General features: G+C 45.0%; 1 protein-coding gene across 20 annotated transcripts in view; it reads left to right on the forward strand.

Annotated features, from left to right (window-relative positions):
• The window catches only part of KIAA1217 (KIAA1217 ortholog), a 300119-nt gene extending 292690 nt beyond the window's left edge, over nt 1–7429 (forward strand). For 12 of the 20 annotated variants that reach the window (XM_053922555.2, XM_024576339.3, XM_053922556.2 and 9 more), the window contains 5 exons: nt 2126–2161; nt 2311–2388; nt 2501–4099; nt 4620–4742; nt 5422–7429. In XM_053922555.2, coding sequence (XP_053778530.1) covers nt 2126–2161; nt 2311–2388; nt 2501–4099; nt 4620–4742; nt 5422–5916 — 2331 coding nt within the window. In that variant the 3' untranslated portion in view covers nt 5917–7429. Of the gene's footprint in view, nt 1–2125; nt 2162–2310; nt 2389–2500; nt 4100–4619 lie in introns of all 20 variants that reach the window. The other 8 variants (XM_053922557.2, XM_024576359.3, XM_045183951.2 and 5 more) reach the window with 4 other exon arrangements.
• The last annotated feature ends 3993 nt before the right edge of the window (nt 7430–11422 follow it).

An 11422-nucleotide genomic window follows, 5' to 3' on the forward strand; every position in this document is an offset into this window, starting at 1 on the left:
CTCTCTTTAACTTCATCAAAGGTCCATCAGATAACAATAAGCAGGTGTGTATTCAGTGCCCCAGGTGTAATCACAGGTGCCTATTCTGGATAATTACACTCAGTAGGTTGATCTACTTCTTTACGTCAGTATTGGACTTGTTATGAGTATTATATACAACATGAGTATCAGACTTGTCCATAAACTGTTGTCATTATTTAACCTCTTCCTGGGCTATTCATCTACTTTTCTATAACTCAAATGTTTTCTTGACATGTTTCTCCTGTCATCATGAAGCATTAGCCTAGTACTTGACTTTTATGCACTTCCCCTATAATTGTGCTCTGATTTTGGTTTACTGCCTGTATGCATATCGAGCCTGCTTCCCCAGTTGTCTGAACGATCCAAATCTCAGGGCCCATAAATAGATGCTAATGAAGCTTAATTACCTTTCATACAGTCTTGACTGTCTAAGACATCATTGGGAGATTACATGACAGTTGTGACCAAGTTATTCTGAATAAAGTTAATGCACTTGCTTTGATACATCCATTCTTTCTTCTAGCCCAGTGATAGCAATGATAGGTCACCTACACCTGACATCTTTGTCTTAGTGACTTTTCATGGGAGTATTATTATTCCTGCTACTACATCTGTTTTAAAATACACGTCTCACATGGCGGAATTGCAGATATTTAATGATGGGTATGACATGGGCCCTGACCAGTCGGAGCAGATGCCAGGCCACCCCCTGCCCCCCGGGCACACGGGGCCAGCAGCACATACACTGTGCCAGCATCGCCACTGGATTACATGCCAGCTCCTGCCCTGACTCCAGGGTCAATTCCCACTCAGGCCCTAACATGCTGACTCCATAGTTGGAATGGAAACTTTTAGGCCCAAACTCACTTATTTTTCTTCTTAAAACTTTTTACGCTGTGTATTAGTTGTTTGATCATCTAAATTTAAAATCCCACAGAAGATGCTATGTTGTTCAACTGCAGCAGCTGACTCATTGCACTCATTTGGGGGCCTCATGGAGGTGAGGGGAAGTTAAGCTGGCTAGCTAACGCACCTCCTATCTTGTGCGATCTTTTGTGTGATTAATAGTGACTTTGTTGTTTGTGTTATTCCTTAAATGTGTATGAACATTCTTTCCATTTTAACCAGGGCGGTAGGATTGCTCTGGGTTGATTCTGGCAGGGCCTGCATTACTGTGCTTTGTTTTCATCATTGCCGTGAACCAAACTGCCTTCTTGGGATTGTATCCCATCCTGCTAAAACCACCTCTTCTCTTGGGCTTCTGCAGCGAGAAGAAAGGACAGCAGTGGCCTGGAAATGACAGGGCTTGGCTAGTGTTAGTGGCATTGTGATGGGCCCCCAGCACTGACACGGCCCTGGGGGAAAGGGTGTGCTCCCCGGGGAGCACTCTCCACTGCTGGTCCTCCCTGCTCGGCTCTGATGTTCTGGATCTTGGTACAAGCCTCAGAAGTGTGTCTTTGCTCTGAATCAGGGAATATAGAGAATAAAATCTGATGTTCTGGTCACCACATTAGCGTCAAATATCTGTTTTCTAAATGTTTAGGTGATATTTTAGCAGCATTATGACACTGAATTTGGATTTGATCTTCTTGATATGATTAGTTTGAAGGCTATTTTGACACTTTCCTTGGCAAATGCAAGTACAAACTGCGAATACGTTTCAATCTGTTACTTGAAAAAGAATGTTTTTTTCATCTCAAAGTACCATGCCCAACTGATGCAGATGTCCTTGTAGGACACTTTTCATAAGCAACACTGATAGGACTGCAATAACTAGCTGGTAGGGACCTGAAAAATCTCCCGGTCTAGTGTCTCAGTTGATAAGCAAGAAAACTGAGGCCCAGAGAAGTGGAGGGACTTGCCAAAAGCAGCACCGTTAAGTGGCTGACCTGGACTAGCATCAGAGCCTTCTGCCTGCTGGTGTCTGGTGCTTTCTGCGGTGCCATGCCATTCTGGTTTTAGCTTCTGCTAGCTCACTCTCAGATGCGAAAAGAGGACATGTTCATGCAAAATCACTCCCTTTGTTCTCTTAACTGCTCCCCCACCAAATTAGAAATTCTTGAAATATTTTGCTAATTGAGATTTTCATCTTATGCAAACACAGGGCATTTTTGGAAGTTGGCGAACAAAACAGCCCAAGGTAAACGGAGCTATAGGCTTTGGACTGGTGTGTAACAAATGTGCTTGGCCCGCATGTTTTGGAAGTGTAATTGAAGGAACAATTTAGTTATAGTCCACTTTGGGGGGATGTGGTTTTGTGGAGTAACATGTCCTACACTATTCTACCAGAACTTGGAATTTTTCCATGAAGACATACAGAAAGCTGAGGTTGAATATGAAAATGGCCCCCAAATGGAATCGCGAAAGGTGAGTTCCCCAGATCTGTGTTCCAACTGATACCATGCAGATTAATGACCTCCCTTTGCAGATCCATTTCTGATTAACGTGTGTGGTTTCCCTCCTCCACCTTCCCTCTCAGGTTATTGCAGGGACTCTTACACCTGGTGACCATCCTATGTGGGAAAGAGGAATGGAGAATAGTATTTCTGATGCCTCAAGAACATCAGAATATAAAACTGACATCTTGATGAAGGAAAATCCCATATCCAATAAGAGTTTACTTAGAGACAGCAGAAACTATTCCCAGAAAAATGTGTCTAAGATCAATTCCAGTTTCCCTGGAATTAGTTCACTAGAAGATGAAATAAGCAAAGGGCCTAAAATCTCAGGACTGCAGGACCCTACCTCTGACACTGAGAGTCAGAAGATGAATTATGTGAAGACAAAAGAGATGAGTCAACAAGATCAAGAAAATACAGAGAAGTGTCACCTGCTCTCTCCCACTAGATCAACTGAATTGAGTACCTGTGATATCAAAACTCAAGATCAAGAGGTTCCTGTGACAGAGGGTGGCCAAGTTGTGCTGAGACACAAGGGAGCTTGGCATGCTAATGTGAAGCCTAATGAGGACAGAGAATCAACCCTAAGTTCTCCCAGTGAAGAAAGTGCACCCACAGACAACATTGCCTTCATGATTACCAGAACGGCGGTCCAGGTTCTTTCCAGTGGGGAGGTCCGCGATATAGTGAGCAAAAAGGGAGAAGATGTGCAGACAGTGAATATCGATGCTAAAAAAGAGACGACTTCCCAACAAGAAGGGACTGAAAATGAAGCACCAGTTGTCTGCCTAGACAAGAAACCAGTCATCATCATTTTTGACGAACCCATGGATATCCGGTCTGCATATAAGAGACTTTCAACCATATTTGAGGAATGCGATGAGGAATTAGAGAAAATGATGACAGAGGAAAAGATAGAGGAGGAGGAAGAGGAAGAAAATGGAGATGCTTTGGTCCAGAATAACACCTCCCAAAAGTCTCATAAGGTTGTGTCAGGCGGCCCCAGATCAGGACTGAAGGCTGAGAGTCAATTGGAGCCACACCTCCTCTTAGGAGACACCAAAGTATCAGGACAGGAAATGAATGAGACTGAGCTAACCACGGGCAGCCAAGCAGATTCCCCAAGTTCAGACAGCAAGAGTGACATGACATATGACCAATATGGAAGCCCCAAGAAAAAGTTTAAGTTCAAATTCCCTAAAAAGCAACTTGCCGCTCTCACTCAAGCCATTCGCACAGGAACCAAAACCGGGAAGAAGACTTTGCAGGTGGTCGTCTATGAGGAGGAGGAAGAGGACGGCACTTTGAAACAGCACAAAGAAGCCAAACGATTTGAAATTACTAGGTCTTCTCAACCTGAAGACACTCCCCAAAACAGGCTCAAGAGACAAGAGCAGCCCAGTCTAGACAGCACATCTCCCATTTCAAGAACTGATGAGATTAGAAAAAATACCTACAGAACATTGGACAGCCTGGAGCAGACCATCAAACAGCTTGAAAGTACGATCAGTGAAATGAGTCCAAAAGCCCTAGTTGATACCTCATGTTCTTCCAACAGAGATTCTGTTGCAAGCTCATCCCACATAGCCCGGGAGGCCTCTCCCCGATCCTTGCTAGTTCTGGAAGAAGCTCCCACTGCCCTAGAGCTCCCCTCATCAATACCTTCAGCTTCACGTAAGGTACCTTGGTCTGACGGAAAATGAAAAGACCCAGCTGCTTTCTTAAATCTGCCATAATCACCATTAGCAAAAGGTGTCTTGTGATTTACTTGCTTCCTTTCAGGTGGCTCTGTTTTTGTTTTTGTTTTTTTTTGTCTGTTCGCCTGGATACCTTTCTCTCACACTGTCTCCCTCACCTTCAAAACAACAATAACTAGGTGTCTAACAGCTAATTGATTCTGTTTACCTCTGTTGCTGATTGGTGTTGGGTAAATGCAAGGATGCTGGGTCATCCATTTGCCATTGAGATGATTGCTCTGATACTCACATTAAAATCTGTTTGATTGGTAGTGGAGCAGTTTATTCTGTTTGATTCTTGGAATTAACCCCAGTGGTGTCTTCTGATGTCCATGTCCTAGATCTGTCCTGCATGGAGGGCTGTGGCTTCTCACGTTGAGCTTCTCTGCACACAGTGGGGCCGCCTCACTGATAATCCACTCACGTGCTTCTTCTCTTTCCCCTTCGCTGTTCTCCCCCACAGGCCTCCAGTGGGGCCCCACAGACGAGCAGGATGCCAGTCCCCATGAGCTCCAAGAATAGACCCGGAAGCCTGGACAAACCCGGCAAGCAGACCAAACTGCAGGATCCCCGCCAGTATCGTCAGGTAGTTTTACCTTAAACCCAATTTTGGATGGACACTCTTACAGTTAAGAAGCAAGTCACTGACTTAGTTTATACCAAATATTGTGTTTTCTCTGCAAGCTTGGTTTATGTAGACTTCCTGGATCTGGGGGCATGAAGAAAGTCTAAAAATCTTTGTTGAACTTTTCACCACGCTTTTGCATGCTTGCAATAAAACATCTTTTGCTGTGTGACTCCAAAGTTTAGCCATTAATACAAGCTGCCACACCAGTTGGCTTTTCTTTGGTGAATGTAGTGGTTCATCAGAACACCTTGAGAAACCGAGCCAGACAAACCTGTTGTTGAACTGTCCTGAAAGTCACCCGTACTAACATATATGTTGACTGCATTGATCAGAGGCACATTAACTCTCCGTCACCGTGCCCCACCCCCACCTCAATAATAATCCAGACGCATGGCTGACCCAGCACCGGGAAATGGTCTTCCTTTTCTCCTGTTCTGCACATCCTTTGCTCTGTACTTTTGGGGTATCCACCAGGTCCAGTACAGCACAACAAGACTTAGCTCAGGCCTTGCACTGATGTGGTTTGTTTTCGTGTCTTTTATTTGGTTATTCTCAGAAGGGCTGTGTTGCCAGAGCCTGTGGAATGATCGTGTTACCAGCTTTCTGACAAACTGTCTCCCACCGTCTTTATTTGCAGGCTAATGGAAGTGCTAAGAAAGCTGGTGGGGACTGTAAGCCTACTTTCCCCTCCTTACCTGCTTCTAAGATTCCAGCCCTTTCTCCCAGCTCTGGGAAAAGCAGTTCTCTGCCCTCTGCTAGTGGTGACAGCTCTAACTCCTCTAATCCAGCTGCTTCTAAACCATCGGTTACTTCTAACCCTCTCAGCCCCCAAACAGGACGATCTGCTCCCTCTGCCTCCCTCATCCCTTCTGTCTCTAATGGCTCCTTAAAGTTTCAGAGCCCCACTCACACAGGTAAAGGTCACCATCTTTCATTCTCACTGCAGACTCCAAATGGCCGAGCAGCCCCTTCCTCCTGCTCCTCCTCCCCCCCCTCCCCCGCCTCCCCCACTTCACTGAATCAAGGTGCCAAGAGCATCAGGACCATCCACACTCCTAGCCTCACCAGCTACAAGGCACAGAATGGAAGTTCAAGCAAAGCCACCCCATCCACAGCAAAGGAAACCTCTTAAAGGCCAAGTCTTATTAGGCACAAGTCGGAGTTGCATTTAAAAATTTTTTAAAAATTTTAATAGTCCTTAACAACTGTTTCACCAGAGAATGTAACATATCGCTGTACTATTTGAGGCTTAATGCTAAGTATGTGCTAAATATTGGATTAATAGATTTCAGTAAAGCTTGTTTTTTTTTTTTTTTACTTTGTTGCTGTTATAATTCCACAGTGTTCACCGTCTATATTCAATACCTGTTAAATGAAGTGAGCATGTGCCACAGAAGGCGAGTGCAGCGAGAGCAAAGGGTGCGCGTGAGGCAGGAAAAAGTGTATTCGGCATGTACGACATGTATGATTCCAACATTTTAGTATGTTTTATACAAAAATATTTTTCATTATGGAGACTAGAAGTGAACAGAGAAATACACAAGTGTGACTATACAAAATGTAAAACAGATACTATAATATTTCCTTTTATTTTAGTGTTACTTAGCTTTATTACAGATTTCTATTTTTGTCAAAACTTCATGGTTCCTTTCGAGATCTTTTCTGCCAAAACATTTTGATACTATAGCATTGTACATTTGCAAGTAGTATGCTAGACAATAAGCCAATGAACTTCTGCGCCAGCCAACCCAGGGGCGCGAGTAGGAAGCGGTTTATCAAACCAATGGCACTGCCATGGAAATTGTGCGTAGTAATTTGCCAGCCCGAACAAGCTAGTTTTCTTTGCATTGCTTTCCATTTTTTAAAAAAACCTATTGGGATTCTCTAGTTGTTTTCTTTGCAGTATGTAGTCCCCTTCCTTTGTTTTCTCAGACCTGGCAACTCAACACCGTCTAACATTGTGGATTTTAAAGTGTACACTTCTGTACTGTTCTGTAAACTGATAAACTTTTGTAAATATATAAATAGACATAAAAATACTGTACGTGACAGCACAGAGAGTAGTTTTCCCACACCAAAGTTAGTTTTTATGCATGCTTTAAAAATATATATTGGGATGGGCAGAAATGGAACTATCCATACCTTTTTAAAGAGCAACAAGTTTGCACAGCTAGAATGTTTTTGTAAATAACTGTATTTGTATAACACAGTCATGTAATATACAGAACTATAAGCAGAGACTTTGAAAAACTAAATAAAGGGCTGCATGCTTATTACTTTTTGTACCTTGTCACTGTAGCTACTTCCTAATCAAAGAACAAACAGAACAATTGCCAAGTTAAATGGTTTGGGCTTTGAGGGCATTGTAAATAACATGTAACCAGCCACAAACGGGTATTCTGAAAGTTCTACGCTGAAAGTTCTGGGGCAGCTCATGATGAGTTCTCAATGCAAGTGTGGTGCCTTCCAATGTAACCTGCTGACTCTCTCCTCTCCTCTTTGGCTCCCCAAGGTTTAGCTGGAAGACAGCAAACCTGGGCACAGAGTTCACCCCTTCATTTACCAGGGGGGCTTTTCCTACCCTCTCTTTCCTGTTTGAATTCTAGTCAAAGTAAAGCAGAAATAAAATGTCTTTATCACTAGGATTTTTTTTGTGTTCTCAATTTTAAAAAATACTATTGGTCTAGAGGGAAAAATGCTAACATCACACTTTTCCTTTTAAAAATAGAGATAAAAGTTAGTGAAAACAATACCAAGATTATGAATTGATTACAAGAACAATCTCAGGAACCCACTTATCATTATTTTTGTCTTCAAAATATTTAACTTGGTGGTTTCATGTAAAGGGCTTTTCTTATTACTGTATTTTCTTATTTTCTTATTATTTTCTTGTTACTTTAGCACCCAGTTGTTAGTGTTTGCAACCTTCAGGTTTGCTGAGCTGGCATGCCTTCACCAGAAATATTTTATCACGTCTCTACTCATGATAGTAATTGTAATCACATGTTTTAGGTAGTTCTCAGGAAAGTTATCTTATACCTTTTAGGTATAAAAGGTACCAACATTTCAATCATGTCCCATAGGGGACTCAACAGCTGCATTATGTTAAAGTAGACACAATAGCTAGCTAATTCATGCCAGTAAATTTGCTCCTGTTTATGGACAGCTGCAACTTCTTGGTAAAGAGCAGATCGTGGCTCACATTTTAGCGTAACTTCAGACTTCCCTGAGCTCTGCCAGGACATACAGGTGATGGTCAGTTTCAACTCCTGTAATGAAGGAAAGAATGGTATCACCAGGTGAGGGACACTCAACACGGCCCTGCCAGAGACCCAGGAGCGTGCCGCCTGCTCCTCGGGAAGCTGGAGGGGAAACCGTCATAATTGGAGGCACACAATCAGCTGCCCATGACAACACTTAACCAAAAGGCACTTCAGTTCCCTCAGCAGCTCAGGTGGGTAATATCAGATAGGATGAGCTGCTGGATTTTTAGATTTTGTTAAAATACTACTAGCAGCCCTGGCTGGTGTGGCTCAGTGGATTAAGTGCCAGCCTGCGAACCAAAGGGTCAAGGGTCGCTAGTTTGATTCCCAGTTGGGGCACATGCCTGGGTTGCCAGCCAGGTCCCGGGTAGGGGGTATGCGAGAGGCAACCACACATTGATATTTCTCTCCATTTCTCCCTCTCTTCCCCTCTCTCTAAAATAAATATATAAATAAATAAGATCTTTAAAAAAATACCATTAGTAGACTTGCACTATATTATCATTTAAGTTCATTATTCAACTAGCCAGCTATTATATCTGAAAAAGATTCTTAAAAATAAACCCTGGGGGCATCTTGGATTCACTCAACAGTCCATAGTCAGTGCTGCCTGCTGGTGGCACTACCATGAGCTTGTCTGGGTCTTCTCATCAGTTAACGGAGAATAATGGAACCTACCTCTGGATTGATGAGAGAATTAAAGGAGATGAGTGCAAAATTCCTAAGACAGTCTGACACATACCAAACACTTGATAAAGGTCAGTTAGGATGGTTGTTGTCATCTCTGCTGCAGTGATGGGACACTGTTCCTACCCTTAAGAGACTCTGGTCTAGTGGGGAGGAGGTGGCACAAATGCGGGCGGGCAGAGTCACACAAGGGAGATGGAGGTGGTGGCATCTGGCCACCTTGCAGGTCCGGTACAGAACATTTAATAGAGAAAAACATTGAAGAGGCTGTTTTACTCTTAATGCTGCTTGTGACCGGAATTCTTTCCAAAGTAAAACAAAGACTTACAGAGACCTGGCAAAGCCGAGGCCCTGGAACCACAGCTGCAGGAGCATGGTCCTTTTGTGAGATGTCGTTTTCAGGCTTGGGAGAAGGTGTACCCAAATCACCCCCACCCAGACCCCTGTGGTGGTGAGGGATGGAGCTGGCACCCACACCTGGGCCCAGTGCCAGGGGCAAAGATGCATGGAGAAAAGCATATACTCCAGTGGGCACTGAGAGCAGGTTTGGCTACTCTCCTCCCACCCCACCCCCCAGCCCCCAGCCAGATTCAGGACAAATCCAGGCCTCTCCCAGACAGCCTGCCTTGGGGGTGGCTCCAGCTTCCACCCTTCTCCAAGGCTCTGTAAATGCAAAGGCATTTGAGAGCAACCAGGAGCTTTTTTTGGAGACAGTAGAGGAATGAAAACTACTTCTACTGAAGATTCAAAAGGTAATTTTGCACAAGTAACTAACTAGGTGACCTATGCAGGAAAACACACCATGGGCCCCAGGCCACAGGCAACCGTGCATACTCTGATCTCCTCTCCCAAGGAGGTAACGTCCAAAAGGAACAAAGCGACTACAAGAGCACTTTCGAGGAGAGACTCCCACACCCTACCAGGGCTCATGGCCACCCAGCACCAGAGCCACCGTCTGGCCAAAAGGCTCACCCTGATGACCTGGAGGCAAGAGGGTCCCTGGAGCCAGCTCTCACCATACTCTGCACTGGCTCCCTCTAGCGGCACCAATGCCTCCACGCTGTTTCCCATACTGCACATTTTTCATCCCCATCTTTGGCTTTCTTTAAAGGCTTTACCTACAAAGATTCCATATTAAACAAAAGAGAGTAAGTCCCTTTCTTATTGATGAAGGGCCATAGGGACCAATCTTGCACCTTTAGCAGTCCACATACCTCCGCAGGGGGTAGGAACACACATGATCCAAACGCTGGTGGGTCTGGGGAAGGCAGGGTTAGATCTGCGATCACAGAAACAGGAGACACCTGAGATTCCTTAGATTCCCTAAGGAAGGTAAAGTTCGTTTTTGACCTGTTCAGTCTCCTTTCTTGGGTCTTTCGCCCTTTCTGATTGTGTGCTTGCTGGACTACACGCTCCAATGCCTGAGTCGGCGGGGGGGGGGGGGGGGCGCCTCAGTGCTTCTTTGCTCCACATACCTGGGCTCCTCTCAGCCAGAAAAGGGCCGTCCAGGCCTAGGCCCTGCTCTTCTGATGCACGGTCCATCCACTTCCTGAACCACGAGAAGCGCTTCTTGCCCTTCTCGCCCCAGTAAACCAAGCCAAGAGGTTGTGTTTTACTCAGAAGAAAGAGTTCACTCACCTGGAAATGAAGTCAGGGAAGGAAACTTTCAGGAATAAATAGGTCATTGTGTGGTGATTGCAATCAACGTTCTTTATTTCCACAAGTGAAGAGTCACACAGTGGAGGGGCCTTGCCAGGTCTGACACACCTTACAAGACCTGGACAAAGAATGTCCTTTCACTGAGTGGCCCCAGAGAAAGGGGCCATGACCTCCTTCTGCCCTTCTGTCTAAAATTCCTCAAAGGAGGTGCTCCCGAGGGAAAGCAGGCATCCCTGCTTCATGCTTTATGGGACCTGGCTGCTCACTGCCCTTGGTCTTCGCCCAAACCACTTGCCCCATCGCTCCCTTCATTGCAGCCACCTCTGCTCAGACAAGCCCGAGCCACAGGGGTTCCGTCTGGCAGGATCAGGGCCCCTGCTGTGAGCGCCCTCCTTCATAGCACTGAGGGGAGTCCGAAATATATAGTAAGCACAGGATTTAATATCTATAATGCACCCAAAGGGGCACATACCATGAAGGACTATGCTTTTCTGTGGAGACAGGTTGGTGGAGTGGAGCTGGGGAGCTCACACTGTACCTACCACTCCTCACTAGAGCCAAAAGATTAAGATTCCCTTAAGATTCTGGAGAGTTTTAGGAACAACTGTTCACTTGCTGCCACTTAGTGGTTATTTCTGGAACTCCTCTGGGAGGCTTAGAAGCTCTGCTCTTCACTAAACCTCTTAACTTCATTTCCGTTTTGCCACAGCTGTAACAATGCATAGCCGGTCGGCAGCATGCAGCTGTGGCCCTGGATGCAAATACGAGGCAGGTGGCATTTTCCTCTTCTCAAGGCCCCCATTTCAGAACGACTACCTCCTATCACTCCTATTTTGGGGGAAAGTGATGATAAACTAAGGCACTGGAAAATTAACGTTCCCTTCCAAGCACTTTAGGGCTATAGGAAGAAGATAGCGTTTAATCAAATGGCTATGCACCTGGTGGTGGAATTCCAAATACCAGAGGGCAGAAGTGCGTGGACTCAATGCTGATGTCCACACACACCCTCCCATTCATATAATGACACCC

The sequence above is a fragment of the Desmodus rotundus genome, chromosome 4, assembly GCF_022682495.2.
Source record: "Desmodus rotundus isolate HL8 chromosome 4, HLdesRot8A.1, whole genome shotgun sequence".
Classification (NCBI taxonomy): domain Eukaryota; kingdom Metazoa; phylum Chordata; class Mammalia; order Chiroptera; family Phyllostomidae; genus Desmodus; species Desmodus rotundus.